Source organism: Schistocerca nitens, chromosome 2, assembly GCF_023898315.1.
Source record: "Schistocerca nitens isolate TAMUIC-IGC-003100 chromosome 2, iqSchNite1.1, whole genome shotgun sequence".
In the NCBI taxonomy this organism is placed as follows: domain Eukaryota; kingdom Metazoa; phylum Arthropoda; class Insecta; order Orthoptera; family Acrididae; genus Schistocerca; species Schistocerca nitens.
The window spans coordinates 355,551,590-355,572,333 of NC_064615.1; the positions used below are offsets into that span (position 1 = coordinate 355,551,590).

General features: G+C 42.5%; 1 protein-coding gene across 3 annotated transcripts in view; it reads right to left on the reverse strand.

Annotated features, from left to right (window-relative positions):
• Positions 1–20,744, reverse strand: part of LOC126236181 (klaroid protein-like) — a 171,422-nt gene that overhangs the window by 75,926 nt on the left and 74,752 nt on the right. For all 3 annotated transcript variants that reach the window (XR_007544884.1, XM_049945279.1, XM_049945278.1), the window contains one exon: positions 12,154–12,383. Coding sequence is in view for 2 of the 3 variants with exons in the window: in XM_049945279.1 (XP_049801236.1) it covers positions 12,154–12,383 (230 nt within the window). In the remaining variant the exon portion in view is untranslated. The remainder of the gene's footprint in view (positions 1–12,153; positions 12,384–20,744) is intronic.

Here is a 20,744-nt window from a genome sequence, read left to right on the forward strand (position 1 = left end):
TTTCCTGGTTGAGGAAAGGTATCAGAATTGCTTCCCTCCATGAGTTGGGGCAGTAGCCTACCGGCCCTATAAGATTAAAACACTCAAGGAAGATTTCCTTTTACGCTGCTGGTAGATGTCGAAGCATGCAGTACCTGATTTGATCGTGACCGGGTGCAGTATCAAGAGTATCAGACAGTGCTGATTCCAGCTCTCACATGGAGAAAGATCAGTTGTCAGACTCAGAATTGGTGGATCTGTAGTCCAGTATACCCCTCTAGAGTCTCACGGCAGTGGCAAGATGCTGGATCCTGGCTGGAATTAGCAGTAGTCTTTCCAAGATGCTCTGCCACTGAATGATGTCTGCAGGCATTGTTTGGAGACACCCCTGTTTCAGCACTCCTGCCATTGGTAGACAACTGTGTTTACTGGAAATCCCGATAGCTTCCCATATTTTCGAAGCACAAATGGGATGGTTGACGGCATTCACGTATGCTTGTCATGACCAGCTCTTGGTCTCCTTAATTACACTCGAGCTTTGGCTCTTACGACCCGAAAGACTCTTAAGGTTTTCTCCTGTTGGACGGCATGTTAAATGTCACAAAGCTGCATGCCTTTCCCAGATTGCTGAGTGATATTTATCAATCCACCATAGTATGGTTGCCTCTAAATATGACCTGATGACTCAGATGGATAAGTCAGCAGCATGATGGATCATTCGTGTGAAGTGGTCCACCCATTCCTGGACACTGTTTTGGTGTTCAAACACAGCCAGCTGGCTGAACAGTGTCCAGTTAGCCCTGCTAATCAACCATTATGGTGGCTTTCATTTGGGTAATGCTCCACCCACTAGTTGAATGCGAAATGGGGAGTGGTCACTGGAATGAAGATAGTCAATAACTTTTCATGAGGGCAGGAGAGCAGAAAGAGAGGTTGATGGCTAAGAATGATCCAGTAGCAGCACATTATTGTACCCACTTTGAGGATGCAAAGCTCATGAGTCATCATGACCCAGTGGGCAAGTAGAGGTCGAGCCACACAAGATATAATGGGCATTAAAGAAATGGGCAGAGGAGTTGTTCTATGAGATCTGTGAGAGTGAGTATTTCATATGGCTGAGGTAAATACAATGAGAAAACAGTGATCCTCTGACACCAATTTCAACAGCAACTGCTTGCAGGTCAATAGCCAGGAGGAGAGTAGAGGAGTAGTGCACGTTAGTGACAAGCACAGCAACCCCTGCCTTGGCTCCTTCCCCCATCAGGCAATCCTTGCAATATAGCGTACAGCCCTTTAGCACAGGGACATCAGTATCTTTAAAATGCATTTTTTCTCAACACAAGCACAAGGAGTGTTCCTGCGCTACAAGTTTCAGTTCCTCCACGTGAGTCCTAAACCCACTGATGTTCCACTGTAGTTTGGGAGCTATTTCATTGATGTGATTTTAATTTACCCCTAGCTTTGCACAAGGGAGGTGATGTACTTTTAGAGTGAGAGGGAGTTGAGCGACTGCCCGGATCTGAGGCATCGAAATCTGTAATGCCCTCCTCATCAATCAGGCATGCCAGAATGACATCTGATGATGCTCAGGACAGCTTTTGAACCAAACGTTGTAATCCTTTCCCATGTACTGTCTCTTTGAAGATGAGGGGAGAAGTGGTTGTTGGGGGGCACTGCTTTCCGTGTGCCTTCTGGATGCTCACCATGAACTGCTGCTTGTCCTTTTTGTTGCAGCTGCTTGGATTGATTTTCCCTTACTCGCTTTGCCTTGGCATGTTCACATGCAAGTACAGGTGCTTATGGTGGATTTTGGCACGTGACTGTCATATGTGTCAAAGTGTCCACCTTGGGAACAGAGTTCTGCAGCATGGAAGAATATGGTGTGGAAAGATAGGGGGTTTCGTTGTCTTATATTCTTTTCGGGCTTCAGCATAGGGCACTAGGACACATTAATTCCTATACCTTATGTTCCTCAGCAAAAGAAGGGCAGTCTCAGCTCCAGACTAGGTGGTTTCCGTCGCAATTGATGCAGATCACTGGAGATGAGCAATCAGTCCCAGCATCGTAGGCTGCTTTTCCACAATTCTCACAGGTCGCTTCACCTCCACAACTCATGGTAGTACAGCTAAAACACTGGCATTTATAGCACCACATAGGGTTTGGTGTGCAACGTCGAACTGTAAGTTAATGGAATCCTGCTATATTATGTTCAGGCACTGTTGGAGAAATGAAGGTGACAAACAAAGTGGCAGTCTTTTCAGTTTCTCCATTACTCCTTCACATTCGTTGCACCAGATCGACTATACTCTGGAATATCCATTCTCGTTTCAGCTCCACTATGTCCATATCCATGATATCATGGCATATGACCACACCCTTGCTTCAGTTGAGAGATTTGCATCTCAACAACGATATCATATTCACCCAATTTGTGCAATTTCTTGAGAAGTTCAACTTTCTTTCACCAATTAGTTTTGACTAGCAAGATAGTATTACGTAAGTGTTTAAAACACGCTTTATGGGCATAAAAGGTGGACACTTTCTCAAACGTCCCCTCCCTCCTCTTGAACGCCAGAAACAAGTTGCTTTATGACTCCATGAGCCCTGTTATTCACAGCTGACTTTTTCTTATTATCAGAGGGCTATCCTCTCTCATTCTTTTGGATGAGAGGATGCAAGTACTCCCGGGCAATACACCCATCACACTAGGAGGAGAAGACTTCTAGGGTTCCATCTTGGTCCCACAAGCAGTTACGGAAATAAGGGTCCATTTAGACAGAGCCCACATGCCTGAGTAAGCCTTATACAACTGAGGTGCAGCAGGTTCCCCACAGGTTGTCCACTACTGACTGTTCCACCTCAATGGCCAAGCACCTTATCAGGGTGCAGCACATCTTGTGGCTGGCTTTTTTGAGATGTTACTACCATCATTGCGATACGGTCAATCAAGCCAATATCCCAGTTGCCTGTGACACACAATGTTCCAACACCATGCTGCACGATGGTTCTAAAAAATTTTTTCACCAAAATGATTTCCATGATCAAAATACATCACAAAATAATTTCCATTTGGGTGTTGCCTGTGTCTATAGCACAGAGAAGATCAGTATTTTGTGACAAAGATGTCAGCATGTTCCAATCAGAAAAAAAAGGAAATTTTGAATCCTATAAATTATGAAAATTAAAATACCTAGTCACCAATACAATTATCTGCTAATCTATATTAAAGGATTTTAAATTCCTATCAGCTGCATACAAAGTCTCAGTGCTGATTGTTAACAGGTACTACTACTCATGGCACATAATTGCTATTCTACAGTAGATATGTCTTCAGGTTGATATTAAGCTGATGGAAGAAAATAATCAACAGCTGTTTAATATAGCTGAGAAAGCAGCAGCCTGAACAAATTAGCTGCTTCCCCATTAACTGTACTTTGTTAAGTACACGTGGTTCACAACAGTCCAATATTAATACAGTTTCCAACACCTGCTTGTTAATATGTAACTTTACTCATTCCACATCTCCGTAGGTTTCCCTTCACTGTGGAATATAATCAATTCATTTTTTATAGCTGTAACTATAAGTCACTCACATTTTTGACTATATGGTCTGCCTGTTTTCTTGTTAGTTTATGGTTAATGTAGCTGCTGGCTCGTTTATTGTAGTTGAAGCCGAGTCAGAGCACTTCTTGAGATCTATTACCTGATGTAACATCTGATGTATTTACTTTTTTCTTCCAGTCACCTTATTTGATTGTCTTAAAGTAGAGTTCCTGCTTATCAGCAGCTCTAAAGTCCCGTGTGTAGCCAAGAAAAGGTTTTACTTCTTCACATTCTCCAGCTGTTACTGAAGAAAATAAGGTAACTTCTTCTCATGTCACAAAAGAAACCATGTCCACTACTTTCCTTTTACAAACCAATATTTCCTTGAATGAGTGTACAGATCATTTGAGTGATCTATGAATTAAGAGCAGAACAACTTTTCAAATGACATATGCCTCGAAGGCTCAAGATGACCTCAAAGATTACTATATATTTTGTCACAAAACACACTTGTCTCTTGTTTTCATTCTAGGGGAGAGTGGTTCATCCTTGATGGCCTTGCCACAGCCAACCCGTGACGCCAAAAAAGACCCTGTCCACAGCACATGAAATCTTACTTATCATCACACCTTTTTTCTCATATTCTACACCTTCTGTTTAATGCTTGCACATATGAAATTAAACATCCATGCACAGTATATGTTGTGTGACTTACTCCCTACTTAATGTTATTCTGTTACCACCGTCTTTCCTTGTACTATGCAAGGCATGTGAAATGATATTTGCCTAAATGGCACATAAAACTTCACTTTTACAAAACTAGTTTTATTCAACACACTGCATGGAGCTATCTGTTTCTGGTTCTGTTGCTAGTAGCAGTTTGACAGCACACGTGGCAGTCATTCTCAAATGATTACTACCCACTGCACGTGGTTAGCAGAAATTAAAGCACACGGGCCAAGGTAATATGTACTCTTAAAAGATTTGTCCGAAGTCATTTCTGAGGTCCTAATTTAAAGACGATGACAAGCACAGGTAACAAGTGGGAATGTAGGCAATCCACGATACCAACTTCAGCAACAAGTAGTAGCTGCAGAAGTATAAATGCTTACAGTTCCAGTTTCTTCTCATCTAAATACATTTTGACACTGCTGTAGTATCATTGTGGGTAGAGTATATTATAGTGCTTTATTTTATAGCGCTTTATTTTATAATACAATAAATCACAGGTTTTCAATTCAAATGCATAAGAACACCATGATACTGAAGACTTAAAATTTGTACAAACTTTCTGCATATGAATGTGCTTCAAAACCATAGTGGAGGGAGGGAGGGGGGCTACATGACATTTTTCCATGTTACGTTTCTCCAATGGCAGGGAGAAAAAATTAAAAATGGAATGCAATTACAATATTCTAGTGGATTACAACTATACTGTGCCTGCTACACCATTAAATAAGGTAACAGAAGAAATAGTGTTACCTTCGAGGATATCACAGCAATGAAAAAACATGCTTAGGTGAGAAGAATGTGGAACTATTAACAAAGAGATTTTATCTTCAGAAATATTGCAGGAAGATGTTAATTGCCCAAGGTATATTGGATTGTACCAGAACGAGAAATGGAAAAATTTCTCCACGTGAAATGGGTGATTTTCAGTAAAAAATCATGCATTTATTCTACTCAGTTCAATGCACTTCTGAAACATTTTTCCAATGAGTAGATTTCTAAATAAATATTTCCCAGTTTTCTTGTTGTTTCAGATTTGTTTGTCTACTAAAGCTTTCAATGACTTCCTCTGTCACCACCACCACCACCACCACCACCACCACCGCCGCTTAACTGTCAAACAAATACATGTCATGCAGACACCACAGAACTTCTGCGTGCTTCCGGAGATTATCTCTATCTCTATGAAGGAAGTACAACTGTAGCAATGCTGATTCTGTCAGAATGCTGGACTATTAGTTAACTCAGCTTATTTCTCTGTAGCTCTCAGCACAGAGTGCCTGATTCCATGCACTTCTGAACTAACTAAAAGCTGTTATTGCACAATCTGATCTCAAGAGCTTCTTTGATGACTGAGATCCAGTATGTAGCAGCACGCGATAAAGATTCTCATCCCATTCACCTCATTAAACAATTGTGTTTAACTAAACATTCTCACCTATGGTAGCAGCATATGCTTGTAAGGCTGTGTTCAGCAACAACAGATTTGTCAGAACTATGAAATTAATGCGACATTAGTGGTCTCTGTAGCATTCAGAAATCTTACGTACTGACTAACCAATGTAGCTTCTACTGCATTGACAAAAAACATTACAATCCCAGAAAAATGGAGACCAAGGCTGTCTTTCAGTGGGCACAGCACCTAGAATTTTCTTGGGTTGTCTGAAAACAGACTGTATCCATCTTTGACAAGAACTTTTTTTCTTTTATGCAGTTATGAAGAAAGAAAAAAAGAAATGTGACAGGCTGATCAGATGGAGTATTTCCATGTTTTCATTGATCAGATGGAGTATTTCCATGTTTTCATTTATTAATGATGGCTAACTTAATATCCTGTTTACTACAGCTGTTCTTCCAAACGTCCAGCTGGTCCTTGTTAGAAAGAGCTTTCATCGGCCTCTTAAAACTTGATCCCTTTTGGACTGAATTTATGAAAGTTTTCAGCACTGAGATACTAACAGTAAATTGAGCTGGTGAGCCACCCATAAGATTGGTTGGCTGGTTGGTTTAAAAGAAAGGGGGGAGGGGGGGGGGGGGGGGAGGGACCAAACTGTGAGGTCATCGGTCCCTTGTTCCCAGTAAAATAATTACATAAGGGAAAGAAGAGGGGGAAAAAAAAGGAGACGTACAGGAGAAAGGAAGGACCAGAAGAACGACAGTAGGACAACCAACACTACTATGGACAAAACAGGTAAAGAAAGCCACAGAAAGAAGCAAGAAACAGGTAGAAGGGGTAAAAACAAGAGAGCAGATGACCGTGGCTGGCCGACCACGAGAATATAAAGGAAAAGCCAGCCAATCTGCTACACATTAAAACATCCAGCCTAAAAGTATTAGAGCACACAAAGGGACAAGACATACGCTAAAACTTATATAGAATGATAAATCCCCTAACACATCACGTATAAAACGTAAGACTAAATTAGCTGATGAGGCGTTGTCAGCTAAAATTAATGGCAACGAGTCCGGTAACTGAAGAATCTGTCACAGGGCAGCCAAAGGAGGACAGCTCACCAATATATGGGCCATTGTCAACTAGGTGCCGCACTGACACTGAGGCAGGTCTTCATGGCGCAGGAGGTAACCTTGGGTCGCCCCAAGTGTGGCCAATCCGGAGCAGGCAGAGGACAACTCATTCCCTGTGAGAGACCCGCATGGAAGACTTACACACATTCGCAGTCTCCTTAATGACACACTGTTTGTTATGCATACTGTTATGCCATTCCGTCTCCCAAAGCCAAAAAACCCTGTGGCGTAAATCAGAATGCAGGTCAGATTCAGAGATGCCTATCTCCAGAAGCGGTTTCCACGAAGCCTGTTTGGCCAGCTTGTCGGTAAGTTCGTTGCCTGGGATTCAGACATGACCTAGGGTCCAGACAAACACCACTGAACGACTGGACCGTTCCAAAGCACAGATGGACTCCTGGATGGTTGCTACCAAAGGATGATGAGGGTAGCACTGGTTGATGGCTTGTAGGCTGCTCAAGGAGTCAGCACACAGGAGAAATGACTCTCCTGGGCATGAGCGGATGTGTTCACGAGGACAAAATGACAAAATATGGCTGCCAGTTCTGCAGTGAAAACACTGCAGCCATCGGGCAAGGAGTGTTATTCTACATGTCCTCCATGAACATAGGCGAAGCCAACGTGACCATCTTCCATCGAGCCATCAGTGTAAACCACTTCATGGCCCCGGTACATGTCGAGAACAGAGGAAGTGACAATGGAGAGTCACAGGGTTAACTGAGTCCTTAGGGCCATATGAAAGGTCCAGGCGAAGCTGCAGCCAAGGTGTACACCATGGATATGTATGTGAATGGACCTGATGTATAGGTGGTAAAGGGAAGGACTCCAGTTCAGACAGAAGGGATCGCAAGCGAACTGCAATTGTTAGCCCTGACCTGGGCCGCCGATGCGGGAGACGGGCTGCCGCGGGTGGGGAAAGGAGATGGTAATTCGGAAGCACAGGAGAATTATAAACATGCACGACGTAACTGGCCAGCAGTTGTGCATGCCTAACCTACAATGGAGGGACTGCGGCCTCCACTAGGACACTGGTCACTGGACTTGTCCTAAAAGCTCCTGTCACTAGGCGAACAACTGTGGTGCACTGGATCGAGTAAATGCAACACTGAGGGTGCCACCGAAACATAAACCAGACTCCCATAGTCAAGGCAGAATTGAACAAGGGCTCTGTAGAGCTGCAGCAGCGTAGAGCGATCTGCACCACAGTTGGTGTTGCTCAGGCAGCGGAGAGTATTGAAGTGCTGCCAGCACTTCCGCTTAAGCTGACAAAGGTGAGGAAGCCAAGTCAATCGGGCATTGAAAACCAGTCCTAAGAATCGATATGTCTCCACTACAGTGAGTGGATCGTCATTAAGGTAAAGTTCTGGTTCTGGATGAACGCCACAATGTTGACAGAAGTGCATACAAGACGTTTCAGGCGAAAACTGGAAACCGTGGGCTACAGTCCATGACTGTGCCTTGTGAATGGCTCCCTGCAGGCGCCACTCAGCAACATGAGTACTGGTGGAGCAGTACAGAATGCGGAAATCGTCTGCATACAGAGAAGGTGACACAGACACACCTACTGCTGCTGCTAGACCATTAATGGCCACTAAAGGTAGAGGACACTCAATAGAGAGCCCTGCGGGACCCCATTCTCCTGGATATGGGGGAACTTTGGGAGGCACCAACTTGGATATGGAAAGTACGAAGCGACAGAGAATTCTGGATAAAAATCGGGAGCGGGCCTCCAAGGTCCCACTTGTGTAACGTGGCAACGATGTGATGTCACATGCTTTTCATGAATCAAAGAAGACTGCAACCAGATTCTGGCATCTATAAAAGGCTGTTTGGATGGCAGACTCGAGGGATACAAGTGGTAGAGCGACCCTGGTGGAAGCCACCCTGACATGGAGCCAGTAGGCCACGTGACTCCAGGACCCAACCCAACCACAGACACACCACATGTTCCAGCAACTTACAAACAACGTTGGTTATGAGTGTTAAAATCTTCCAAAAGTAGGAAAGGTTTAGGGAGTTGATCAATCAATGCAATTAATACATTCAGGGATACTGCACTGTCTGGAGGAAGATATACATTGCAGACAGTTATTTCCTGCTTTCTCCTTATTCTGACAGCCACAGCTTCAAGAGGGATTTGAAGGGGCACAGGTTCACTACAGACGGAGTTTAGGAGATAGACACAAACTCCACCTGACACTCAATTACAGTCACTACAGTTCCTGTCGTATCCCTTATAGTCGCAGAGGGCACGGGCCCGCATTTCGGGGAACCACGTTTCCTGGAGGGCAATGCAGAAAGCACGTGTAAAGCTTTACAGTTGCTGTATCTCAGCCAGGCAGTGGAAAAAACGCCACCATTCCACTGGAGGATGACATTGTGAGACTAGGAAGACATGGAACATTCAATGAGGCAGTTTACCCTCAGGGTCACCTGCCGCCACCGATTTTTTGCCTGAGCAGTCTATATCCATTGTGTCTGAGGGACGAGAGAGATCTAGGTCCGCAGCGGACACCAGAATCTCCACCTCATCCACAGAGCTTGTAAGTAGCAGTAGTGGCTGCTTTTGGGCTCTACCACCACTGGCAGGTGTCATCTTTCCTACTAGCAGAAACCTGGGAAGGGAGTGACCCAAGGGACCCCTTTCTAGTGAGAGGAACCGAAGAAGACTTACACTTCTCCGGCTCAGAAGTGGTGACTGATATCCCCCATGGTTGCGGGAGAGGAGAGGGGTGGGGGTGTTGCTCCTGAAGTAGATGGTGTGGGAGCAACAGGGAGAGAAGTGCGCCCCACCATCAAGGGGGCAGGTGTAGTCTTCTGGTTCTGAGAGGCAACAGGAATCCGAGGAGCTGATGGGGCGACAACTGTTCTCACTGCGGCGGAAAGGAGATCATAGCCATAGAATGTAGGCCCTCAAATTTCCTCTTGGCCTCAGTGTAGGTCAGTCAGTCGAGGGTCTTATATTCCACGATTTTCCTCTCTTTCTGTAAAATCCGGCAGTCTGGCAAGCAAGGTGAATGATGCCCTACAGTTGACACAGATGGGAGGCGGGGCACATGGAGTATTGGGATGCGATGGACGTCAACAATCTCGACACGTGACACTGGATGTACAGTGGGAGGACATGGCCAAACTTCCAGCACTTAATGCACTGCATCAGGGGAGGGATATATGGCTTGACATCACAGCAGCAGACCATCACCTTCAACTTCTCGGCCAATGTGTCAACCTCGAAGGCCCAAGATGAAGGCACCGGTGGCGACCTGGTTATTCCTCAGACCCCAATGGACGCACCAGACTAAATGAACATCTCGCTGCTCTAAATTGGTGTGCAGCTCGCCGTCAGGCTGCAAAAGAATGTCCCTGTGGAATTTAATACCCTGGACCATATTTAAGCTCTTATGGGGCGTGATGGTAACAAACATCCCCCAACTTGTCACAAGTGAGTAATGCCCGTGACTGGGCAGAGATTGCTGTTTTTATCAAGACTGACCCAGAGAGCATTTTGGACAAGCCCTCCACCTCCCGAAACCTGTCCTCCAAGTGCTCCACAAAAAACAGAGGATTCATGGACATGAAAGATTCCCCACCAACTCTTGTATATACAAGGTACCGGGGCAGATAAGCTTCACTGCCATCCTTAGCCTGGCATTCCCCCCCTGGTGTGGCCAGGGAGGGGAATGATTTGAGGTCATATTTCTTAGCACTGAAGTTAGACTTTGCCCACTTACAGACTGCTGGCGGCAGACACTAGCAAGAGATGATGTACTACGCTTCATGGCGTGTCATCCGCCCTGATGCCACCCTCCCCATGGGCACCACCCAGCCGCAGCAAAGGCCATTTGCCAGGAGTCCCAATGCCAGGAGTCCCCCAATGCCCCAGGGTGACGGGCATATTTTGGGAGTTAACGGCGCAGGCATCAGCAGAGCGAACCCTGTGCAGTCAGGGGGCTACAACCAACAGGGTACATGGCAGCCCCACCGCGACGGATTGGTTACCGAGCTGGATATGAGGTGCAAAGAATTCCACGATCATAGTCAGTGCAGAAAACGACACTGCATAGTGGGTGGAGGAAAAGAGACCCAGCAAAGTGTCCTCACCCAAGAGATGGAGGATGAGCAGGACTGCAATGCGTCGACGAAAGTGTGCTAAAGATAATCTCAATGCACGATGGACATAATGTACCACGTACGGCACCCTTCCCCAATTGGCTCACTCTTTGGGAAAGTTTTGAAAAATGGAGGCCAAACCCTACAGGGGACCATCACATAAAGGGCGAAAGGTGTGAGACTCCTTTTAGTCGCCTCTGACGACAGGCAGGAATACCTCAGGCCTATTCTAATCCCCGGGCCCACAGGGAGCCCGCTCACATGATTTTCGTTCAAGCAAATCATCTAATAATGGTAATTTTACTTCTCTCTCCATCTCAGCAGTGAACTTTATACCAGTGTTCATGTAGGTTGAACAATGGAGAACTGAATGTAACATGTGTTCTTCAGAGGTTTGTAAAATATTTGTGTAGAAGTAACATGCCATCTCTAGATTAACCTCAGGTCTAATATCTTTACATGTAGGAATAGGTGGATAAAGGTTTTACTTCTAACACCTCATGTGCTCCACTGCCAAAGCATCTGTGTGGGTAGGTACATTACCATCATGATACAACTCATTTGTTATCCACATCTGTCCACACACAGCTAAGATAATATTTGATTGGTATTTGCCAATTATAAATTTAAATTTTATAGTCCATACAATAAACAGTCCTCCTTGAATTCCAGAAAACACTTGCCATCCTTTTCTGACAGCTTTGACACCTTAATTGTGTTTTGGATATATGTTTTAGACCAACATTTTCATCAAGTATTTAAATAGCATTAGTTATTTGTTACATCTCCATTCACACTTCATTCAATACAATATACTTCACTTCAGCTACCCGTTTTTATCAAATGAACTTTTGGGAATACTTTATTCGAAAAGAATCAAAAGCAACCAACACTTGAATTTAGCTGCCTGTTTATCAATGCAAAAAAATGGGGCAGACTACGGCCTTCAGTTAGGGCTGCTTGGTATAAATGATGATAAACTGTCCAACAAAAAGTATTCCAATTTATTCACTTAAAACAGAGTTACTTTAAAAATAAATAACAATAGAGTTGCTTCAATTGTGTGTATCAAGACACTACATCATTTACATCAGTGTGTAACATTTTTCATCAAAAGAAAAGCAAAATTTAATGATGATATTAATCTATCGGCAAGACAATTTTTTCCGTGCCATGTTCATTGAAAAGTTGGTGATGGTTATCAACAGTACAAGTAATTAATCCATACAATATATCCAAGGAAGTAAGTCTGAATCACATACTCACCATCAGATTTTGTTTCAGTGAAGTATCTCGATGCTGCATCATTTTTCACAACTTCACGTTTCATAATATGTAACTTTGTGGGAGACTTCCTGCGAAGATCACTAACTGATGGTATTGTACGAGGGTGTAAGCTTCGTCGTGACATGTTTGGTGGATTGATTACACCTGGTGAAATTTCCTTCCTGTCAGTTGACGAACGTGAATATGTATAGTCTGTCTTTGGGAAAACCCTGTTGAAGACCATGGGAAATGAAATTTTCAACTGATGGTGTGCAACATTTTCTGGAAATAACTTTGTTAAAAACATAAAATCTCTCAATCATTAAAAAATCAAGAAATCAAAGGATTCTTGGCAGCTAGTTTTATGTGGTATTAAAATGGTGACTTTTTCCAATATTTTAAACTACTTAAAACAACTATTGTATGTTGATAGATCCAATTACATATTGAAGAAACTATACAACTGATTGAGAGTTTCGGATGCTAATGCATGGTGCCATACACACAGATTGGGGTAGCTTAAGCGTTTGGCACCACTTTTCCAACTCTCAACCGAATTCAACATAAAATAGACCTACAGGTCAGTATGTCACGGCTGCTAAGATTTCTTATTCAAATTCATTGGCTTCACCAACTCACAGCCTAACTGTCACTTTCCAACCTAACCTAGACCTTGAGCTATGCTACAGATTAGACTCGCCAAAAACTAATATAGCACCAAAATGAATTGACTAGTGTTTTGTTCATGCATGTATGATACCACACGCAACATCATTGTGTTACTGTATGAAGTAGATACCCAGTGTCGTTGGTTACAATTCATCCCACAGACTGTAAGCTGTTCATTAAGTCACCAAGGGAAGAACGTGTAACAATTCTCATATTTCTATGAAACGTCTTCCTGTATGTATCTACTCTGCTACACACAGAGTGACAAACATAACTACTCCCCCCTCCCTCCTCACACATAGCTCTCAAATCACTTCATAGCGCAGAAGTGTAACTATCGGCACACTCACATATTGTTCAATCCTAAATGTTACTTGATTTTGCTTGTGAGGAAGTGCTCAGACTTATGAGTAATCATTGCATGAAGGATGTGCTGTTGTTCCCATGTACTCGGTGGAACACTTTCATGCTGGCAACAGCCCTCAAGACAGCTCTAACAGAATAATTTTTCATTTTAAAATTAGTATGGGTAATAAAAGTAAAGGTACAGTTAGAACCAAACCACAAAACCATTAGCAGGAACTTAAAATAATGATGTGATTTAGCCTCAGTTAAACAGTACTTGAATAGGCAGACGAGATCTGGAAAATGCATTTACATACTCACTGCCACCTTTGGAAACTGTAATTGCATGGAACGATCAGATCAACACAAGAAAACAAATGTAAATAGAACTACAAAAGGCACATGCATTTTGTTTTATCTTTACTAATATAAAAAAGGGAAACATTGCCACTAAAAATCATGGAAAGTTCTCGACCAATTTAACTTCAAATTTTTACACACTTCTCCAATCTACACATTCAGACGGGCCTGAGACATATATTCAAACAATGGACTGCAGAGGTTTTCTGTTGAAATGGACCATGAGAAAGAAAATACTGTGCTGTGAAAATTACTATTTCCCTTTCTTTCTTGACGATACTTTTAACTAAAACAGCAGTGTATTTACACCATTAAGGACACTGTTTTTCCCATACACACTGTTTCTCAGCACACACAACTTTAAACAAAGATTGTATATTGTACACACAGTCAGTTTTAACATAAAATCTGTATGTAAGGAAAGTTCTAGTTCCAAATTATGATTAGGATACTACCAAGCACCATAAGTTGCACGAAACATCTGAGTACAATTCGCATCTGACAAACAATATTGTTTTGGAGCAAGTAACAAACTTAAGGAATAGTGTTCAATTGGAACTGTAGCCACCACTGAAGATTAGAGGTTTGGTATCAATAAGTATATAAATACAATGAATCCAGCTTGCTTTTCGGCACACAGTTTGGGGCTTAAATTCGTGTTCCTGTAATGGGCAACTACTACACCATCTCCATTCAGTGAAACTTTGTAATGGTACCTGTTTGCAGGGTAAAATTAATAAAAGTAATGTCACTGAAGCTACTATACTATCAGATTCAGCATCTGGACAACACTCTCATAGCAATGACTCCAACCCATTGACCTATTCATTTTAAGTGACTTCACTTCCCTACCAAGGTTTCATTTGCAATAAAGTCTCAAGGTCAGACATTCAAGAATGTTGGAATTGATTTATGGTCAGAGTTATTCACATGGTCAGTTTTATGTTGCTCTTTCACAGCACCCAAAAAACCACTGTATATTCTGAAGTAAGTAATTGTGTACAAAAAATTAAAAACCTTAAAACAAAAAAATACCCGAGATACCCCAGATTAGGACGCATATCCAGTCCCACACACATTTAACAACTGTTAAACATCGTCAGGATCGCTAGTATGATACAACGAGAGACTATGAAGATACCTATGTTGGCTTCAACTCACATCCAAACTATGATCTAACCTAGACTGACGATTATAAGGACCACTAATGAACATTTTACATAATAAATGAGCGTTGCAAAAATATAGAGCAAGGCCTCTTTTGCGATGAGAACTCTATTTAAAATAAGGGCCAATATCAATGTGTGCACTTTCATCTGATACGAGTTGCGTTTACGGTGAGAGCATGGAAGGAATTGGATATTTTCATGTATCGAACAAACTGTTGTATAAGTAAATTATTTTATTATATAGCATACTATCCAAAAATCTTGCTGCTTTTTTTTCTCACCAACAATACAAAGTGTAAATCAGAGAACGTTGTAACATTCGAATTTATCGTAGCTTATTCTTAAAATCAAGCAAGCTGACAATAAAAAAATCACTTCCATTAGTTACTCATAATTCATGGAGTAAAGTAGTGGCTTCAGTCACACTGAGCACTGTACCAAGATACAGCTTTTTACATACATCGCACAGAAACAAAAAGTTATGCAAATATCTTCTTTCTCTCTTACACCTATAAGTCGATTGGCGTACATGAAAAATATAATTAAACTGGTGCGTGCAGGAGAATGGTACATACCGCAATGTTTACGCAAAACGGCTGTATAATTTGTGTTTAACAGTTTTCCACGTGCCCAGCGTTGACGCATGAAACAGTACTCAGCACTACTAATTAAACCACGGTGCAACAGCGTCCGCAGTTTCGCACAGTAATACGGCAGCACAGCAGTCGCTCGCTCACCGCATGCGTCTCGCAGTGCAGTGTTTGGCGGCGCACTCTTACCCCAGCGTACCTTCCTTCAGACTCACCCTGTGGGAAGGATCCCATCTGCCGAACAGTGGACAGCTGCAACGCACCAACAGGCGCAGACTTGCCGTCGTTGAATGGATTCGAATGGGGCAACGAAGGCACTACTGGCTACAGCCGCCTCGCTTGTCCACCATGACCAGCAAACCATCACGTACCACCGGTCAGGTGTCGTGAACGATACCAAATCAGTCGAGTTCGCTGCCACTGTCATTTCTATGGCACTTTGTTTTGGGTAATAAGAGATTATCATGAATATACTGGATAAAAAGAAAAGGGCCGTCTTATTTCTACCTCACTTATGGATCCAAGAAGAAAAATTGATCATTTTGCAAACCACCACCTCGTTTCGCTACGATTTAGCCAGTTCGAATGTGTGGTGAGATGAGCGTCAGGTTTGAAGCGTTGACTGCTCTGAGCACATGTATGTCAGTAACCTGTTGCTTTACGTAAGCCTCTGCCCACTAGGAAAGTTCGCACGGCCAAAGGACAGTCGTATCGTTTCTAGACACAAGCTGCCGTGGTGTACGATTTCAGGCGAACCTGTTTTCATTTCTGGCACTTTTTTTTGTCAAGGACTGATCTCTCCATCCAAAAAGAGTCACATAGGACACACAGCACGAGCGAGGCCTCTCGGTCGTTAATACGGTGAACTATTTCAGTTGCAGTCCCAATGCGCTTCTCGGAATAACTTTCGAATGCACACGCGATGTGTTGTGGAAAGCCACCAAATTCAACTTTGAACACCTGGAACAGCCACGAAAAATAAGTCATGAATACCGCGTTTTTCCACAAGACTTGTACCTGGAGAACCTTATCACAGACTGTGAACGGAAACAAGCAGCACCTGTCGATGGGAATGAACAGCGAATAAGTGATAGGTTTTGTGCATATTGTGCTGCATTGTTGAGTAATCCATAAACATGATATTGTACACCACAAATGCTTAATTGTTTTATTCAACTACAGGTTCCGATCATGATCACACTTTTGTTGCATGCGTCATTCGTTGGCGGGGGGGATTGGGTGGTTAGGAGCGCCAAATGGTAAGTCGTTTGTGTGGAAAAATTTTCTCCGAGCACCCCTGCGAATATTACGCAAGATTTTTAAGCTAAGACAATATTACGACGTGGGCCCGCTAACTCAAGATGACCAAGATGACATTGGTGTAATAAAACCAGCTGTGAGGTGGTCGACAAAAATGATCTTAGAAACAGTAGAAATTATTTTCTCTTCAGTCTTTACAGTATTCAGCGACGCCTGCCGTGAAATTTGCAGCAAAGGATTACGGAAAATGTCGTGGCACATCGAAATTAATTACAGCAGCAACGCTGTTTCTCTGGCGTCGAACTTCACTGGATTTTTTTTTTTTTCATGGCCTCAATGACCGTGTATCTATAAATATTTATCTACTTCGCAGAAATAGAAAATCTAAATATGGAATTCGAGAACACTAATTCTGAGAATTAAGTTATCTTCGTGTCTCAGAGCTAGATAAAGGAACCTGTGAGACCGCCTCGAATTGTGATTCTAACTTCAACCAGTTTCGAGGTACATTTCAGTGTGGACTGACAACACTGTCATGTCAGTGTGCAAACTGGCAAAGCGCTCAACAGCTGAAATAGGCCAACGGTCCATCGGCTGTCTTATTTATGGGTCAAATAGACGCGCCTGTATAACGTATGAGAATTTGGAAATCAGACAACCCAAGCGTAGTTTTTAGGCGGTTTACCCAAACATATGTACGTAACTGTGGGACTGCCAACCCCATATTGTATTCAGTTACTCAATTCGCAAACACATACAACAGCGTTAACAGGCTTCGCATGACACGCGATGCGCACATGCCTGCATTGAAATCTCCGCGCTACAGTACCGAAGCATGTCGCCGGAATTAAATGGCGCAGTCTAGACACACAGCGCAGTGTCGTGCGATAATTCTTTTTCTGTATCAACGGAAATGCAGTTGTGATAAGCCAATCCAGGTAACTTCTTCAGCCGTCTGAATTGCCTGACACAGATGCAACGTTTCTGCTGCTATTGAAAACGAATTACTGCACGATACCACAAATTATAACTGGGATGCAGAATCTCTAGTGGCATGCTAAGGTATTCTGTCGCGGAGATTTCAATATGTACCATGGACGTGTACCTGCATACAAATAAAAATTTATTATGCAGTTTCATTTTTTAAGTATTAATCGCAACTTTATGATACCCCTTGTATAGTGTATGGAAGAAAAGTGGAGAAGAAACGCGACCCGAGACGCGCAGCAGATACCACCTAACAAACGTTCATGGTAAGGGTGAACTTCAAACAAGCAAATTTTCTCACTTATTCCCACAAGATAGGCGTCAGTCGCTGGTGTGGTTCATCAGAAAGGGATTTAAATAACCCTATTGTGAGAGATGTCGCGATTAGTGACTGACTTTGATAAAGAAAGTATGCACACTGAAATTTATTTACTTAATAGCGGACCCGACAAAACTTAGCAATTACTAAACATATATGGGAATTGCATATACATCCTAAATACCTTGTCCCCCATTCTCTCCATACATCTCTTCTCCCACCATCTCTCTGTGCATACCCTCTTTCCCCCTCCCCCTGACCGCCACCCCTCCCTCTCAACTTCCATTTCTGTCTACAGGTTCAGTAGAGTATCGTGTAAAAGACTGAAGTAAAACCAAGATCTTTTCGAGATTTTGGTAACAACGCTTTCCCTTATTAAAACACAACAAAAATAAAATCAACCAAATCGCTCTTACCGTTCTTAAATGAGTTTTCACAATTGATTTTAATTTCTGATTCTTCCGGTTGATTTTCCAAAAAATTTCTTTCATAAAAACCTTGTCCTGACAATTGCAAACACCTCAAAGTCAAAACTGAACCAAATCTGTCGAGGCTTCTTAAACTAATGATATTTCATACAAGCGGCAATTGATGTTAATTTCCGACTTTTGCGTTGCATTTTCCAAAACGTTTTCTTTCACACGAACCTTGTCCTGACAACAACGAACGCAACAACAAACGATCAACCAAATCTGTCGCTCATTTCTCAGGTGGTGACCTTTCATACATGCGGGAATGATTTTTATTCATATACATTTATTGTATGGCATAAATTAGGTGTTTTTGAATCACAAGATTAGCTATACATACACAAAGATTACCAAACTACTACATAAAAACATTTCAACACCTCTCTCCAAAATAACACAAATTACAATATTATAGATAAATATCAGGGTCTTTTATATAGCTTATGACACTCGTCACTGTCAGGAAATCTTCGGAAGGACCCTTGCAGGTACATTCGGGACATGCCGCACAACATGCGCGACTGTCGTGTCGTTTCACGCTATAGAGTAGCGATGTCGGCAGGCGATACATGCCCAAAGCAAGTATCAATGCGGCCACGGAAGTGAGCACATATCACCCGTTCAGTAAACGATAAATTGGATATTTTAAATTTGAAACTCCCGCCGTACGATGCTTGATCTGTACCCCCCCCCCCCAAAAAAAAATCTATCTCTCTCTCTCTCTCTCTCTCTCTCTCTCTCTCTCTCTCTCTCTGTGTGTGTGTGTGTGTGTGTGTGTTCGTGTGTGTGTGTGTTTAATGTTAAGTATAGGACGGTCTTCTTCCTATGTGGCCCGGGTAAGCTAAAAGGTTGGAAACTCCTGCACTAGAGTAACAAAATGATTATAAAGATTTAACTCACTTGTCTACTGTCCGCACGTCTTCCGTGGCCAGCTCGGATGCGGTCCAACAGCCCGATGTTGGTCAAACCCCCGAGTTTCTCCGGAATGCACGGCAGTTTCAGACGTTGTAGAGGGCTTTTTTGTTGCCAATATTGTTTCCATTCATTGATACCATGAAATTCATTTTCAGTAAGAATCCTGGCTAAAGATACGAGTGGAATGTCTTGATCTTATTCACACGAAATTTGTCGTTCGATCTTGGGCGGTCGGAATTATCAACAACATTCTGTTATTCACGTAGTAGCGCACTCTTCCGTCCGATAAGAGGTGACCCACTAATATCACAATCGCCCTCAAAACGGAAAATAACAACAACTCGTCTAACAATCATGGGCATTTTAAAATATCTTAGCCTGGAGACAAATTGGTTAAAAGAATTTTGCACCTGTTGCAAATCTGTGATCGTGCGTGGGCTGGAATTTAAAGAAGGAAATTTATCAAACTAAAAACTAACTTTAGCGAAATAAAGCAGAACCCAAATTAAAAGCAGTTTGCAATTTGGGGCTTACTCGACGTAATAAATGCCTGAAAGGTTCATAGGCGTAAAAAAAGACCAGCCAACGCAACGCCCGTGAAGCTTTCCAGCAGTACAACCGTGAAATCAAAATTCATACATAATAATTCCAATCCCAAAGAAAGCACGTGTTCGACAGATGTGAAAATTACCAAACTATCAGTTTAATGAGCCACGGCTGCAAAATATTAACACGAATTCTTTACAGACGAATGGAAAAACTTTGGGAAGGGAGTGAGACAGGGTTGTAGCCTCCCCGATGTTATTCAATCTGTATATTGAGCAAGCAGTAAAGGAAACAAAAGAAAAATTCGGAGTAGGAATTAAAATCAATGGAGAAGAAATAAAAACTTCGCCGATGACATTGTAATTCTGTCAGAGACAGCAAAGGACCTGGAAGAGGAGCTGAACCGAATGGACAGTGTCTTGAAAGGAGGATGAAAATCAATGGAGAAGAAATAAAAACTTCGCCGATGACATTGTAATTCTGTCAGAGACAGCAAAGGACCTGGAAGAGGAGCTGAACCGAATGGACAGTGTCTTGAAAGGAGGATGTAAGATGAACATCAACAAAGGCAAAACGAGGATAATGGAATGTAGTCGAACTAAATCGGGTGATGCTGCCGGAATTAGATTAGGAAATGAGGCGCTTAAAGTAATAAATAAGTGTTGCTATATGGGGAGCAAAATAACTGATGATGGTCGAAGTAGAGAGGATATAAAATGTACACTGGCAATGGCAAGGAAAGCGTTTCTGAAGAAGAGAAATTTGTTAACATCGAGTATAGATTTTAAGTGTCAGGAAGTCGTTCCTGAAAGTATTTGTATGGAGTGTAGCCTTGTATGGAAGTGAAACGTGGACGATAAATAGTTTAGACAGAAAGAGAATAGAAGCTTTCGAAATGTGGTGCTACAGAAGAATGCTGAAGATTGGATGGGTAGATCACATAACTAATGAGGTATTGAAT